Genomic DNA, 18,290 nt, shown 5'->3' on the forward strand with positions numbered 1-18,290 from the left:
ACATTACAACATTCTATAACAGCCATGTTAGAACCCCATTAACATGACACTACAACATTCTATAACAGCCATGTTAGAGCCTCATTAACGTGACATTACAACATTCTATAACAGCCATGTTAGAACCTCATTAACATGACACTACAACATTCATTAACAGCCGTGTTAGAACCTCATTAACATGACACTACAACATTCTATAACAGCCGTGTTAGAACCCCATTAACATGACACCACAACATTCTATAACAGCCATGTTAGAACCCCATTAACATGACACAACAACATTCTATAACAGCCATGTTAGAACCCCATTAACATGACACTACAACATTCTATAACAGCCATGTTAGAACCCCATTAACATGACACTACAACATTCTATAACAGCCATGTTAGAACCCCATTAACATGACACTACAACATTCTATAACAGCCATGTTAGAACCCCATTAACATGACACTACAACGTTCTATAACAGCCATGTTAGAACCCCATTAACATGACACTACAACATTCTATAACAGCCATGTTAGAACCCAATTAACATGACACTACAACATTCTATAACAGCCATGTTAGAACCCCATTAACATGACACTACAACATTCTATAACAGCCATGTTAGAACCCCATTAACATGACACTACAACATTCTATAACAGCCATGTTAGAACCCCATTAACATGACACTACAACATTCTATAACAGCCATGTTAGAGCCTCATTAACATGACACTACAACATTCTATAACAGCCATGTTAGAACCCCATTAACATGACACTACAACATTCTATAACAGCCATGTTAGAACCTCATTAACATGACACTACAACATTCTATAACAGCCATGTTAGAGCCTCATTAACGTGACATTACAACATTCTATAACAGCCATGTTAGAACCCCATTAACATGACACTACAACATTCTATAACAGCCATGTTAGAGCCTCATTAACGTGACATTACAACATTCTATAACAGCCATGTTAGAACCTCATTAACATGACACTACAACATTCTATAACAGCCGTGTTAGAACCTCATTAACATGACACTACAACATTCTATAACAGCCATGTTAGAACCCCATTAACATGACACTACAACATTATATAACAGCCATGTTAGAACCCCATTAACATGACAGTACAACATTCTATTACAGCCATGTTAGAACCCCATTAACATGACACTACAACATTCTATAACAGCCATGTTAGAACCCCATTAACATGACACTACAACATTCTATAACAGCCATGTTAGAACCCCATTAACATGACACTACAACATTCTATAACAGCCATGTTAGAGCCTCATTAACATGACACTACAACATTCTATAACAGCCATGTTAGAACCCCATTAACATGACACTACAACATTCTATAACAGCCATGTTAGAACCTCATTAACATGACACTACAACATTCTATAACAGCCATGTTAGAACCCCATTAACATGACACTACAACATTCTATAACAGCCATGTTAGAACCCCATTAACATGACACTACAACATTCTATAACAGCCATGTTAGAGCCTCATTAACGTGACATTACAACATTCTATAACAGCCATGTTAGAACCTCATTAACATGACACTACAACATTCTATAACAGCCATGTTAGAGCCTCATTAACATGACACTACAACATTCTATAACAGCCATGTTAGAATCCCATTAACATGACACTACAACATTCTATAACAGCCATGTTAGAACCCCATTAACATGACACTACAACATTCTATAACAGCCATGTTAGAACCCCATTAACATGACACTACAACATTCTATAACAGCCATGTTAGAGCCTCATTAACGTGACATTACAACATTCTATAACAGCCATGTTAGAACCCCATTAACATGACACTACAACATTCTATAACAGCCATGTTAGAGCCTCATTAACGTGACATTACAACATTCTATAACAGCCATGTTAGAACCTCATTAACATGACACTACAACATTCTATAACAGCCATGTTAGAACCTCATTAACATGACACTACAACATTCTATAACAGCCATGTTAGAGCCTCATTAACATGACACTACAACATTCTATAACAGCCATGTTAGAGCCTCATTAACATGACACTACAACATTCTATAACAGCCATGTTAGAATCCCATTAACATGACACTACAACATTCTATAACAGCCATGTTAGAACCCCATTAACATGACACTATAACATTCTATAACAGCCATGTTAGAGCCTCATTAACATGACACTACAACATTCTATAACAGCCATGTTAGAACCCCATTAACATGACACTACAACATTCTATAACAGCCATGTTAGAACCTCATTAACGTGACACTACAACATTCTATAACAGCCATGTTAGAGCCTCATTAACGTGACATTACAACATTCTATAACAGCCATGTTAGAACCCCATTAACATGACACTACAACATTCTATAACAGCCATGTTAGAGCCTCATTAACGTGACATTACAACATTCTATAACAGCCATGTTAGAACCTCATTAACATAACACCACAACATTCTATAACAGCCATGTTAGAACCCCATTAACATGACACTACAACATTCTATAACAGCCATGTTAGAACCCCATTAACATGACACTACAACATTCTATAACAGCCATGTTAGAACCCCATTAACATGACACTACAACATTCTATAACAGCCATGTTAGAACCCCGTTAACATGACACTACAACATTCTATAACAGCCATGTTAGAACCCCATTAACATGACACTACAACATTCTATAACAGCCATGTTAGAACCCCATTAACATGACACTACAACATTCTATAACAGCCATGTTAGAACCCCATTAACATGACACTACAACATTCTATAACAGCCATGTTAGAGCCTCATTAACATGACACTACAACATTCTATAACAGCCATGTTAGAACCCCATTAACATGACACTACAACATTCTATAACAGCCATGTTAGAACCTCATTAACATGACACTACAACATTCTATAACAGCCATGTTAGAGCCTCATTAACGTGACATTACAACATTCTATAACAGCCATGTTAGAACCCCATTAACATGACACTACAACATTCTATAACAGCCATGTTAGAGCCTCATTAACGTGACATTACAACATTCTATAACAGCCATGTTAGAACCTCATTAACATGACACTACAACATTCTATAACAGCCATGTTAGAACCTCATTAACATGACACTACAACATTCTATAACAGCCATGTTAGAACCCCATTAACATGACACTACAACATTCTATAACAGCCATGTTAGAACCCCATTAACATGACACTACAACATTATATAACAGCCATGTTAGAACCTCATTAACATAACACCACAACATTCTATAACAGCCATGTTAGAACCTCATTAACATAACACCACAACATTCTATAACAGCCATGTTAGAACCTCATTAACATGACACTACAACATTCTATAGCAGCCATGTTAGAACCCCATTAACATGACACTACAACATTCTATAACAGCTATGTTAGAACCCCATTAACATGACACTACAACATTCTATAACAGCCATGTTAGAACCCCATTAACATGACACTACAACATTCTATAACAGCCATGTTAGAACCCCATTAACATGACACTACAACATTCTATAACAGCCATGTTAGAACCCCATTAACATGACACTACAACATTATATATCAGCCATGTTATATCCTCATTAACATGACACTACAACATTCTATAACAGCCATGTTAGAACCCCATTAACATGACACTACAACATTCTATAACCGCCATGTTAGAACCTCATTAACATGACACTACAACATTCTATAACAGCCATGTTAGAGCCTCATTAACATGACACTACAACATTCTATAACAGCCATGTTAGAACCCCATTAACATGACACTACAACATTCTATAACAGCCATGTTAGAACCCCATTAACATGACACTACAACATTCTATAATAGCCATGTTAGAGCCTCATTAACATGACACTACATCATTCTATAACAGCCATGTTAGAACCCCATTAACATGACACTACAACATTCTATAGCAGCCATGTTAGAACCCCATTAACATGACACTACAACATTCTATAACAGCCATGTTAGAACCCCATTAACATGACACTACAACATTCTATAACAGCCATGTTAGAACCCCATTAACATGACACTACAACATTCTATAACAGCCATGTTAGAACCCCATTAACATGACACTACAACATTCTATAACAGCCATGTTAGAACCCCATTAACATGACACTACAACATTATATAACAGCCATGTTAGAACCCCATTAACATGACACTACAACATTCTATAACAGCCATGTTAGAACCCCATTAACATGACACTACAACATTCTATAACAGCCATCTTAGAACCCCATTAACATGACACTACAACATTCTATAACAGCCATGTTAGAGCCCCATTAACATGACACTACAACATTCTATAACAGCCATGTTAGAACCCCATTAACATGACACTACACCATTCTATAACAGCCATGTTAGAACCCCATTAACATGACACTACAACATTCTATAACAGCCACGTTAGAACCCCATTAACATGACACTACAACATTCTATAACAGCCATGTTAGAGCCCCATTAACATGACACTACAACATTCTATAACAGCCATGTTAGAACCTCATTAACATGACACTACAACATTCTATAACAGCCATGTTAGAGCCTCATTAACATGACACTACAACATTCTATAACAGCCATGTTAGAATCCCATTAACATGACACTACAACATTCTATAACAGCCATGTTAGAACCCCATTAACATGACACTACAACATTCTATAACAGCCATGTTAGAGCCTCATTAACATGACACTACAACATTCTATAACAGTCATGTTAGAGCCTCATTAACATGACACTACAACATTCTATAACAGCCATGTTAGAACCTCATTAACATGACACTACAACATTCTATAACAGCCATGTTAGAACCCAATTAACATGACACTACAACATTCTATAACAGCCATGTTAGAACCCCATTAACATTACATGGGAAACATTTAAACAATGCTATGTTACTGAATGTCTAGATTTAAAACAATATAAAACATTCTAAAAGTTGACGCAACTAACTACCACTGTCAACTGAATTCAAGAGAGCTCTCTCATGCCACGGTCGTGTTCAGTGATACCCTCTAACCTAGAGAGTTCTCTCAGGCCACGGTCGTGTTCAGGTATACCCTCTAACCTAGAGAGTTCTCTCAGGCCACGGTCGTGTTCAGTGATACCCTCTAACCTAGAGAGTTCTCTCAGGCCACGGTCGTGTTCAGGTATACCCTCTAACCTAGAGAGTTCTCTCAGGCCACGGCCGTGTTCAGGTATACCCTCTAACCTAGAGAGTTCTCTCAGGCCACGGTCGTGTTCAGTGATACCCTCTAACCTAGAGAGTTCTCTCAGGCCACGGTCGTGTTCAGGTATACCCTCTAACCTAGAGAGTTCTCTCAGGCCACGGTCGTGTTTAGGTATACCCTCTAACCTAGAGAGCTCTCTCAGGCCACGGTCGTGTTCAGTGATACCCTCTAACCTAGAGAGTTCTGTCAGGCCCCGGTCGTGTTCAGTGATACCCTCTAACCTAGAGAGTTCTCTCAGGCCACGTCGTGTTCAGGTATACCCTCTAACCTAGAGAGTTCTCTCAGGCCACGGTCGTTTTCAGGTATACCCTCTAACCTAGAGAGTTCTCTCAGGCCACGGTCGTGTTCAGTGATACCCTCTAACCTAGAGAGTTCTCTCAGGCCACAGCCGTGTTCAGGTATACCCTCTAACCTAGAGAGTTCTCTCAGGCCACGTCGTGTTCAGTGATACCCTCTAACCTAGAGAGTTCTCTCAGGCCACGGTCGTGTTCAGGTATACCCTCTAACCTAGAGAGTTCTCTCAGGCCGCGGTCGTGTTCAGTAAGCTCAAAGTGGAAGAATACAGTCAAACAGAGAGACCCCACTACTACTACATAGTCCAATGATACCTACTGGTATTACGCTCAGAGTTCATGAGGCTTACCAAGAATTGGAACTGGAACTGGAAGCTTACTTTACCCTTCTGAACATACCAACCAAATGCATACCTACCTAATCTGAACACAAAGCAAACTGTATATACAGTGCATTCGGAAAGGTTTCAGACCTCTTGACTTTTTCCACAGTTTGTTACATTACAGCCTTATTCTAAAATTGATTAAGTAAACAATTTTCCTCATCAATCTACACACACTACCCCATAATGACGAAGCGAAAACAGGTTTTTAGAACCTTAGAGAAGGACAACCATCTCTGCAGCACTCCACCAATCAGGCCTTTATGGTAGAATTGCCAGACGGAAGCCTCTCCTCAGTAAAAGGCACATGTCAGCCCACTTGGAGTTTGCCAAACGGCACCTAAAGACTCCCAGACCATGAGAAACAAGATTCTCTGGTCTGATTAAAGACTGAACTCTTTGGCCTGAATGCCAAGCGTCACTTCTGGAAAGCATGGTGGTGGCAGTATCAGTATCATGCTGTGGGGCTGTTATTCATCGGCAGGGACTGGGAAACTGGTCAGAATTGAAATAATGATGGATGACGCTAAATACAGGGATAAATACACTAACCTTAACCTTTAAATACACTAACCTTAACTTTTAGTCTGACTCAGGAGGCGTGCACACCATCCACCGCTTCAGAGTATATTCATTGCTAATATTCAGTCCCTGGATGATAAAGTAAATGAGCTCAGGACGAGGATCCCCTTTCAGAGAGATATCAGGGACTGTAACTGTCACGTTCCTGACCTGTTTTCTGTTATTTTTGTATGTGTTTAGTTGGTCAGGGCGTGAGTTGGGGTGGGCATTCTATGTTTTGTGTTTCTATGTTTAGGTTAGTGGTAATTAGCCTTATATGGTTCTCAATCAGGGACAGGTGTTTGACGTTTCCTCTGATTGAGAACCATATAAAGGTAGGCTGTTCACACTGTTTGTTTGTGGGTGATTGTCTTCCGTGTCTGTGTATGTTGCACCATACGGGACTGTTTCGTTTTGTCGTTCATGTATGTAGTCTGTTCCTGTTCGTGCGTTCTTCGTCTATTGTAAGTTCTCAAGTCAGGTCTGTCTACGTACGTTTTGTTATTTTGTAAGTTATTGAAGTATTTTCGTGTTTTCGTCTTTGCTTTAAGAAATATCATGTCATATCACAACGCTGCGCTTTGGTCCAATCCCTACTCCTCCTCTTCTTCCGAAGAGGAGGAGGACAACCGTTACAGTAACATACTCTGTTTCACAGAATCGTGTCTCTCTCCGGATATAATGTCTCCATCCATACAGCCAGCTGGGTTCTCAGTACATCGCACAGACAGGAATAAAGAACTCTCCGGGAAGAAGAAAGGCGGAGGTGTATGATTCATGATGAACTACTCATGCTGTGATTGTGATAACATACAGAAATTCAAGTCCTTTTGTTCACCCAACCTAGAATACCTCACAATCAAATGCCGACTGCATTGCCTCCCGAGAGAATTATCTTCGGTCATCGTCACAGACTTGTATATTCCCCCGTCAAGCCGATACCACGACGGCTCTCAAAGAACTACACTGGACATTGCGCAAACTGGAAACCGCACAACCTGAGGCTGTATTTATTGTAGCTGGGGACTTTAATAAAGCAAATCAACACATCGCCTGTGCTACTTGCGCATCAACAACTTTCGACCATTGGTAGTCTCCCTTCCGGGACGGCTACAAGGCCCTCCCCCGCTCTCCCTTCGGCATATCAGATCAGGCCTACATTCTGCTCCACCTTTTCTATTAGGCAGAAACTCAAACAGGAAGTACTCGTGGTAAGGACCGTTCAATGCTGGTTTGACCAATTGGAATCCTTACTTCAAGATTGTTTTGATCACGCGGCCTGGGATATGTTCCAGGTTGCCTCTGAGAATAACATTGACGTATACACTGACACGGTGACTGAGTTCACCAAGAAGTGTATAGGGGATGTTGTTCCCACCGTGACAATTAAAACCTTTCCAAACCCCCAAAAAGTGGCTATATGGCAGCATTTGCGCTTTAAACCACGGCAAGGTGACTGGGAATATGATCAAGTACAAACAGTCCAGTTATGCCCTCCTTAAGGCAATCAAACAGGCAAAACGTCAGTACAGAGATAAAGTGGAGTCGCAATTCAACGGCTCAGACACAAGAAGTATGTGGCAGGGACTCCAGACAATCACGGACTACAAAGGGAAAACCAGTCACGTCGCAGACACAAGCATCCGGTCAAGCTAAAACACCTTCTTCGTCCGCTTCGAGGAAAACAGTGCCGCCAACGCGGACCCACCGCTGCTTCAGAGGACTGTGAGCTCTTGTTCTCCGTGGCCGATGTGAGTAAGACATTTAAGCGTGTTAATCCTCGCAAGGCTGCCAGCTCAGACCAGGTAGCTGGAGTGTTTACGGACATATTCAACCTCTCCCTATCACAGTCTGCTGTCCCCACTTCCTTCAAGATGTCCACCATTGTTCCTGTATCCAAGAAACCAAAGGTAACTGAACCAAATGACTATCGCTCCGTAACACTCACTTCTGTCATCATGAAGTGCTTTGAGAGGCTAGTTAAGGATCATATCACCTCCACCTTAACCGACATGCTAGTCCCTATAGAGTACCACAGTATGAGTCATAATACCCATAAAACCTAGCAGTCAAACAGGGAAATGATTTTTTCCACCATTCATTTTTCCCCATAGGGGATTTTAGAAACACTTAAAATAAGGGCTGTGTTTCCTGTAGGCTTACAACTGCATGATGTTTTGATAACCGTGTAAATCTCTCTAGGACAAGGTGACTTTGATCAATATAGTAGAGAAGGTGAAAAGCTTCAAGTTCCTCGACGTACACATCACTGGCAATCTGAAATAGTCCACCCACACAGACAGTATGGTGAAGAAGGCACAACAGTACCTCAAGAGGCTGAAGAAATTTGGCTTGTCAACTAAAACCCTCACAAACTTTTACAGATGCACAATTGAGATCATCCTGTCAGGCTGTATCACCGCCTGGTATGGCAACTGCACCGTCCGCAACCGTAGTGCTCTCCAGAGGGTGGTGCGGTCTGCCCAAAGAATCACCTGGGACACACTGCCTCCCCATCAGGACATCTACAGCACCCGGTGTCACAGGAAGTCCAAAAAAGATCAAGGACCCCAGACACTCGAGCCACAGCCTGTTCACCTCACTACCATCTAGCAGACCGAGGCAGTACAGGTGCGTCAAAGCTGGGACCGAGAGACTGAAAAAAAGCTTCTATTTCAAGGCCATCTGACTGTAAAATAGTCAACACTAGCCGCCCTCCACCCAGTACTCAGCCCTGAACTTTAGTCACTAGCCGGCTACCACCCAGTACTCAACTCTGCACCTTAGAGGCTGCTGCCTACTGTATGTACATAGACATGAAACAATAAATGTTTACATAATGTTTTACTAATTTCCTATGTATATACTGTATTCTAGTCAAGTCCATCCTACTCAACTATTGCTTTACATATACTATTCTATCCACGTATTCTACAGATATACTATATATTCTATCCACGTATTCTACAGACATACTATATATTCCATCCACATACTGTCTATATATATATTTATACTCCGGAGTCCGACATTGCTCGTCTTAATATTTCTTAATTCCATTATTTTACTTTTTAGATGAATGTGTATTGTTGTGTATTGTTAGATACTACTGCAGTGTTGGAGCTAGAAACACAAGCATTTCGCTACACCCGCAGTAATATCTGCTAAACATGTGTTACCCTAACCTTCACCACCAAACAAAACCCTAACCTTCACCACCAAACAAAACCCTAACCTTCACCACCAAACAAAACCCTAACCTTCACCACCAAACAAAACCCTAACCTTCACCACCAAACAAAACCCTAACCTTCACCACCAAACAAAACCCGAACCTTCACCACCAAACAAAACCCGAACCTTCGCCACCAAACAAAACCCGAACCTTCACCACCAAACAAAACCCTAACCTTCGCCACCAAACAAAATCCTAACCTTCACTACCAAACAAAATTCTAACCATGAAACAGACCCAAATAAAAAAACTAATTTCCCTAACCAACAAGAAGCTTAGATAACTTGCTCTGTCCAGTAAGCTAGTTTTACTTTGGGCCAGTGGTGATGAAAGAACACATTGGTTGGCAGAGGTTGTTTCGTTTCAGAGAGGCACATTGTGTGCTGAGTTCGCCGGGGACAGGGACAGGGGGCAGGGGCTGACTGGTAATACATACTTGCTATCTTCCGTCTCATCCAGGGGCAGACAGCAAACCAGACCACGGCAGCACAGACCAGAGCCCCTGCCAGCGTGATCAGAGCTATAGCCCACACCGGTAACATCTCCAGACCTAGCACTGAGAGAGGGAGAGAGAGAGCAAAGAGTGAGGGAGCGAGAGAGAGAGAGCAAAGAGTGAGGGAGCGAGAGAGAGCGAGAGAGAGAAGAGCGAGAGAGAAGAGCGAGAGAGAAGAGCGAGAGAGAAGAGAGAGAGAGAGAGAGAGAGAGAGAGAGAGAGAGAGAGAGAGAGAGAGAGAGAGAGAGAGCGAGAGAGAAGAGCGAGAGAGAAGAGCGAGAGAGCGAGCGCAAGAGAGAGCGAGAGAGAACGAGAGAGAGAGACACACACATTTAAATAAAAAAACAAAAAATATATACACAATTGTAGATAATCCCAGTTTTCACCATGTAGACATTGGTATTGTGCTGAGTATAAAGATGAGGTGAGGTGCCCCTCTTAAGTCCCAGGTGTTACTCGGTGCTCCTGTGTAAAAGGCTAGGTTAGGGTTAGCCTCAGTCCTAGTTGTTACATGGTGCTCCTGTGTAAAAGGCTAAGTTAGGGTTAGCCTCAGTCCTAGTTCTTACATGGTGCTCCTGTGTAAAAGGCTAGGTTAGGGTTAGCCTCAGTCCTAGTTGTTACATGGTGCTCCTGTGTAAAAGGCTAAGTTAGGGTTAGCCTCAGTCCTAGTTCTTACATGGTGCTCCTGTGTAAAAGGCTAAGTTAGGGTTAGCCTCAGTCCTAGTTGTTACATGGTGCTCCTGTGTAAAAGGCTAAGTTAGGGTTAGCCTCAGTCCTAGTTCTTACATGGTGCTCCTGTGTAAAAGGCTAAGTTAGGATTAGCCTCAGTCCTAGTTCTTACATGGTGCTCCTGTGTAAAAGGCTAAGTTAGGGTTAGCCTCAGTCCTAGTTGTTACATGGTGCTCCTGTGTAAAAGGCTAAGTTAGGGTTAGCCTCAGTCCTAGTTCTTACATGGTGCTCCTGTGTAAAAGGCTAGGTTAGGGTTAGCCTCAGTCCTAGTTGTTACATGGTGCTCCTGTGTAAAAGGCTAAGTTAGGGTTAGCCTCAGTCCTAGTTCTTACATGGTGCTCCTGTGTAAAGGATGGAGAAGGCGTTGATGCCTATCGTTGAGGCGTAGAACACTGGCAGGGCACGGAGACCGTTGGGCACCGGGTCATCCTAAAGACAAATACACACACAGGTCAAAACCACACACACACACACACCAGAGGAGGCTGGTGGGAGGAGCTATAGGACGCTCATTGTAATGGCTGGAATTGAATTCATGGATAGGAGTCAAAACATTTCAATGAGCCCTTCCTCCTATACTGTAGCTCCTACGACCAGCCACCTCTGACACACACACACACTACTAATAATGTGACTACCGGTAACCCACCTGATTGAGGATGAAGTGTCTGATAAGAAAGAAGAGGAACCCTGACATCATTCCTGACAGTAGGGGAGAGATGAACCAGGATGCAACTGGAGAAAACAGGGAAAGAAGAGGCAGGCTGGGTAATGTAATAGGTAATAGGTAATAGGTAATGTTTGAGAGCATCAATTCTGATAGGTCATTGATCCTAGCTTGCCTGAGCAGACTGAATGAGGTACACGTCACCGTGTATCCTAAATAACTACTCCTGCCTTAGCAGACTGAATGAGGTACACGTCACCGTGTATTCTAAATAACTACTCCTGCCTGAGCAGACTGAATGAGGTACACTTCACCGTGTATCCTAAATAACTACTCCTGCCTTAGCAGACTGAATGAGGTACACGTCACCGTGTATCCTGAATAACTACTCCTGCCTTAGCAGACTGAATGAGGTACAAGTCACCGTGTATCCTGAATAATTACTCCTGCCTGAGCAGACTGAATGAGGTACACGTCATCGCTAATTAACTACTCCTGTTGGGTAGTTTTCGTAGACAGTCAGCCCTACCCCAGAGCAGGCTAGGTAATGTAGTCATAGACAGTCAGCGCTACCCCAGAGCAGGCTGGGTAATGTAGTCATAGACAGTCAGCCTTACCCCAGAGCAGGCTAGGTAATGTAGTCATAGACAGTCAGCCCTACCCCAGAGCAGGCTGGGTAATGTAGTCATAGACAGTCAGCCTTACCCCAGAGCAGGCTAGGTAATGTAGTCATAGACAGTCAGCCCTACCCCAGAGCAGGCTAGGTAATGTAGTCATAGACAGTCAGTCCTACCCCAAAGCAGGCTGGGTAATGTAGTCATAGACAGTCAGCCCTACCCCAGAGCAGGCTGGGTAATGTAGTCATAGACAGTCAGCCCTACCCCAGAGCAGGCTGGGTAATGTAGTCATAGACAGTCAGCCTTACCCCAGAGCAGGCTAGGTAATGTAGTCATAGACAGTCAGCCCTACCCCAGAGCAGGCTAGGTAATGTAGTCATCGACGGTCAGTTCTACCCCAGAGCAGGCTAGGTAATGTAGTCATAGACAGTCAGCCCTACCCCAAGGCAGACTGGGTAATGTAGTCAAACAGACAACTGTACCCAGAGCAGACTGGGTAATGTAGTCATAGAACAATGAACTGTACCCAGAGCAGGCTGGGTAATGTAGTCAGAGAGTCATCCTATCCACCAGAGACTGGGTAATGTAGGCACATGCCCAATCCATCAGGGGTAGGGCTAGAGGGTCTATAAGAGATTGGAACTCACACAGAGAGGGCTAGGTTCCATATTAGACTGAGTCATGTGATGACTAGCCAGTGGTGGGCTGGGTAATGTAGTCATAATAGACTGAGTCATATGATGACTAGCCAGTGGTGGGCTGAAAGAGATCCTAATAAACAAATAATTATCAATCTTGACCAGCTGCAGGCTGGGTAATGTAGTCATAATAGACTGAGTCATGTGATGACTAGCCAGTGGTGGGCTGAAAGAGATCCTAATAAACAAATAATTATCAATCTTGACCAACTGCAGGCTGGGTAATGTAGTCATTGATAGTAAACCCCATGCAGAGCAGGCTGGGTAACGTAGTCATTGACATACCAATCTTGACCAGCTGCATCCACTGTACGCCCTTGGTGCCAATGGCCACCATGGAGAACCCGATGGTCGAACCCACGATGCAATGCGTCCCGGAGATGGGTAGTTTGAGGAACGAGGCGATGAGTTGCCAAATCGCCGAACCTGTAGATAGAGAGGGAGTGAGAGAGACAGAGAGGGAGGGGGGTGGTCGTACAAACTATAAGATTTGGCCTGAAAAATTATAGAAACTTTTGATTTCTCCAGGTAAGTTGACTGAGAAGACGTTCTCATTTACAGCAACGACCTGGGGAATAGTTACTGGGGAAAGGAGGGGGATGAATGAGCCAATTGTAAACTGGGGATTATTAGGTGACCATGATGGTATGACAGACAGCTTGGGAATTTAGCCAGGACACCGGGGTTAACACCCCTACTCTTACTAAAAGTGCCATGGGATCTTTAATGACCTCAGAGAGTCAGGACACCCGTTTAACATCCCATCCAAAAGACAACACCCTACACAGGGGAATGTCCCCAATCACTGCTCTGGGGAATTGGGATATTTTTTAGACCAGAGGAAAGAGTGCCTCCTACTGGCCCTCCAACACCACTTCCAGCAGGATCTGGTCTCTCATCCAGGGACTGACCAGGACCAACCCTGCTTAGCTTCAGAAGTAAGCTAGCAGTGGGATGCAGGGTGGTAACGCTGCTGGCTGAGTCAGTTAGGTTCAGACACAGTTCAAGAAAATAGCTTTTTGTTAGCCTTCGTATTGGATGAAAAACAGCTGTATAATACTACAAGACAGCATAACAACCTGTTGTCAGACAGCTGTATAATACTACAAGACAGCGTAATGATAATGATCTCCCAGACTGGTAGCATCCCCAGATCACCCAGACTGGTAGCATCCCAAGACCCAGATCACCCAGACTGGTAGCATCCCCAGACCCAGATCACCCAGACTGGTAGCATCCCCAGACCCAGATCACCCAGACTGGTAGCATCCCCAGACCCAGATCACCCAGACTGGTAGCATCCCCAGATCACCCAGACTGGTAGCATCCCCAGATCACCCAGACTGGTAGCATCCCCAGATCACCCAGACTGGTAGCATCCCCAGATCACCCCCAGACTCGTAGCATCCCCAGATCACCCCTAGACTCGTAGCATCCCCAGATCACCCCCAGACTCGTAGCATCCCCAGATCACCCCCAGACTCGTAGCATCCCCAGATCACACCCAGACTCGTAGCATCCCCAGACCCAGACTCGTAGCATCCCCAGATCACCCAGACTCGTAGCATCCCCAGACCCAGACTCGTAGCATCCCCAGATCACCCAGACTCGTAGCATCCCCAGATCACTCAGACTCGTAGCATCCCCAGACCCAGACTCGTAGCATCCCCAGACCCAGACTCGTAGCATCCCCAGATCACACAGACTCGTAGCATCCCCAGACCAAGACTCGTAGCATCCCCAGATCACTCAGACTCGTAGCATCCCCAGATCACTCAGACTCGTAGCATCCCCAGATCACTCAGACTCGTAGCATCCCCAGATCACCCCCAGACTCGTAGCATCATTGACAACATTGACGAATACGCTGATTCGGTGAGCGAGTTCATTAGAAAGTGCATTGACGATGTCGTACCCACAGCAACGATTAAAACGTTCCCAAACCAGAAACCGTGGATTGATGGCAGCATTCGCGTGAAACTGAAAGCGCGAACCACTGCTTTTAACCAGGGCAAGGTGACCGGAAACATGACCGAATACAAACAGTGTAGCTATTCCCTCCGCAAGGCAATCAAACAAGCTAAGTCCCAGTATAGAGACAAAGTAGAGTCTCAATTCAACAGCTCAGACACAAGAGGTATGTGGCAGGGTCTACAGTCAATCACGGATTACAAAAAGAAAACCAGCCCCGTCGCGGACCAGGATGTCTTGCTCCCAGACAGACTAAATAACTTTTTTGCTCGCTTTGAGGACAATACAGTGCCACTGACACGGCCCGCTACCAAAACCTGCGGGCTCTCCTTCACTGCAGCCGAGGTGAGTAAAACATTTAAACGTGTTAACCCTCGCAAGGCTGCAGGCCCAGACGGCATTCCCAGCCGCGTCCTCAGAGCATGCGCAGACCAGCTGGCTGGTGTGTTTAAGGACATATTCAATCAATCCTTATCCCAGTCTGCTGTTCCCACATGCTTCAAGAGGGCCACCATTGTTCCTGTTCCCAAGAAAGCTAAGGTAACTGAACTAAACGACTACCGCCCCGTAGCACTCACTTCCGTCATCATGAAGTGCTTTGAGAGACTAGCCAAGGACCATATCACCTCCACCCTACCTGACACCATAGACCCACTCCAATTTGCTTACGGACCCAATAGGTCCAAAGACGACGCAATCGCAACCACACTGCACACTGCCCTATCCCATCTGGACAAGAGGAATACCTATGTGAGAATGCTGTTCATCGACTACAGCTCAGCATTTAACACCATAGTACCCTCCAAACTCGTCATCAAGCTCGAGACCCTGGGTCTCGACCCCGCCCTGTGCAACTGGGTCCTGGACTTCCTGACGGGCCGCCCCCAGGTGGTGAGGGTAGGTAACAACATCTCCACCCCGCTGATCCTCAACACTGGGGCCCCACAAGGGTGCGTTCTGAGCCCTCTCCTGTACTCCCTGTTCACCCACGACTGCGTGGCCATGCACGCCTCCAACTCAATCATCAAGTTTGCGGACGACACTACAGTGGTAGGCTTGATTACCAACAACGACGAGACGGCCTACAGGGAGGAGGTGAGGGCCCTCGGAGTGTGGTGTCAGGAAAATAACCTCACACTCAACGTCAACAAAACAAAGGAGATTATTGTGGACTTCAGGAAACAGCAGAGGGAGCACCCCTCTATCCACATCGACGGGGCAGTAGTGGAGAAGGTGGAAAGTTTTAAGTTCCTCGGTGTACACATCACGGAAAAACTGAATTGGTCCACCCACACAGACAGCGTTGTGAAGAAGGCACAGCAGCGCCTCTTCAACCTCAGGAGGCTGAAGAAATTCGGCTTGTCACCAAAAGCACTCACAAACTTCTACAGATGCACAATCGAGAGCATCCTGTCGGGCTGTATCACCGCCTGGTACGGCAACTGCTCCGCCCACAACCGTAAGGCTCTCCAGAGGGTAGTGAGGTCTGCACAACGCATCACCGGGGGCAAACTACCTGCCCTCCAGGACACCTACACCACCCGATGTCACAGGAAGGCCATAAAGATCATCAAGGACAACAACCACCCGAGCCACTGCCTGTTCACCCCGCTATCATCCAGAAGGCGAGGTCAGTACAGGTGCATCAAAGCAGGGACCGAGAGACTGAAAAACAGCTTCTATCTCAAGGCCATCAGACTGTTAAACAGCCACCACTAACATTTAGTGGCCGCTGCCAACATACTGACTCAACTCCAGCCACTTTAATAATGGGAATTGATGGAAATTATGTAAAAATGTATCACTAGCCACTTTAAACAATGCCACTTAATATAATGTTTACATACCCTACATTACTCATCTCATATGTATATGTATATACTGTACTGTATATCATCTACTGCATCTTGCCATCTTTATGTAATACATGTATCACTAGCCACTTTAAACTATGCCACTTTATGTTTACATACCCTACATTACTCATCTCATATGTATAGACTGTACACTATACCATCTACTGCATCTTGCCTATGCCGTTCTGTACCATCACTCATTCATATATCTTTATGTACATATTCTTTATCCCTTTACACTTGTGTGTATAAGGTAGTAGTTGTGGAATTGTTAGGTTAGATTACTTGTTGGTTATTACAGCATTGTCGGAACTAGAAGCACAAGCATTTCGCTACACTCGCATTAACATCTGCTAATCATGTGTATGTGACAAATAAAATTTGATTTTGATTTGACTCGTAGCATCCCCAGATCACCCCCAGACTCGATGCATCCCCAGCACTGAAACACTCACACAATGAATGGTATACGTACCGACCATGGCGCTGACCTCCCCTGCCATGAGAACAGGCACCGTCTCGTTGTATAGGTTGACGTCTATGATGCCCTTCCGTATGGTCTCTCCCACCTTGGCTCCAAGCAGCATGGAACCCAACGTCTCAAAGATGGACGCCAGGATACAGGCCTGTTTCAGCGTCACCACCCCCGACCCCACCGCCGTCCCGAACGAGTTTGCCACGTCGTTGGCCCCCACAGAGAAGGCCAGGATGAAGGCTATGACGAAGCCCAGGATCACCATCCACAGGTACTCTTGTAAATCCACCATCTTGACTCTCGATCAAAAATCCCAAATCCACAGAAAAAACAAGACAGACAGGAGAAAAACCTACCCAACTCAACCTACCCAACTCAGCTAAAAGCAGCTAGCTGTTGGTGCGTTGGGAGTAGAGCTGTAAATCCCTTCCTCTGTGCGTACGAAGCTCTGCTGTGACTTCGTCCCCTTCCTGGTTGTGTTCAGTTGGAGGGGAGCAGTGTGTCGCTAACTCAGCGTCTGGAAGTCAGTCTGTGGAGAGGAGGCGGCTAGTGGCGGACGGAGGGGGCATTCCATGACTCAGAGCTGAGACAGTCCCGTCTACACACGTCCCTCACCTGACAAACACACAAAGAAAAGAGAGGTTAGAGGTCATGATTAGGTTAGACCCCCCCCCCCCCCCCCCCAACAACAGACCAATGAGAATGTCTGCTCCCCCAACACCAACCAATCAGAGTGACTGTCCCCCCCCAACACCTACCAATGAATCTAATGAAACGAGGTGGATGAGAGGTGCAGTCTTTGATTAACGCGAGCACACTGAAGGGTGTGTGTGTGTGTAAGCAGAGGACAGCTCCGATAGCCAGCCACAATAGGAAATAATTGCATCA

At 44.6% G+C, this 18,290-nt stretch overlaps 1 protein-coding gene across 1 annotated transcript in view; it reads right to left on the reverse strand.

Moving 5' to 3' along the window:
• The window catches only part of LOC120053515 (sodium-dependent phosphate transporter 2-like), a 34,610-nt gene extending 16,752 nt beyond the window's left edge, over nt 1–17,858 (reverse strand). Inside the window, exons 1-5 of the mRNA XM_039000651.1 lie at nt 17,403–17,858; nt 13,386–13,526; nt 11,768–11,853; nt 11,451–11,547; nt 10,333–10,452 (exon numbers count right to left, since the gene is read on the reverse strand). Of these exons, the coding sequence (XP_038856579.1) occupies nt 10,333–10,452; nt 11,451–11,547; nt 11,768–11,853; nt 13,386–13,526; nt 17,403–17,694 (736 nt within the window). The 5' untranslated portion in view covers nt 17,695–17,858. The remainder of the gene's footprint in view (nt 1–10,332; nt 10,453–11,450; nt 11,548–11,767; nt 11,854–13,385; nt 13,527–17,402) is intronic.
• Between the last annotated feature and the right edge of the window lie 432 nt (nt 17,859–18,290).

The sequence above is a fragment of the Salvelinus namaycush genome, chromosome 1 (genome assembly GCF_016432855.1).
Source record: "Salvelinus namaycush isolate Seneca chromosome 1, SaNama_1.0, whole genome shotgun sequence".
Lineage (NCBI taxonomy): Eukaryota > Metazoa > Chordata > Actinopteri > Salmoniformes > Salmonidae > Salvelinus > Salvelinus namaycush.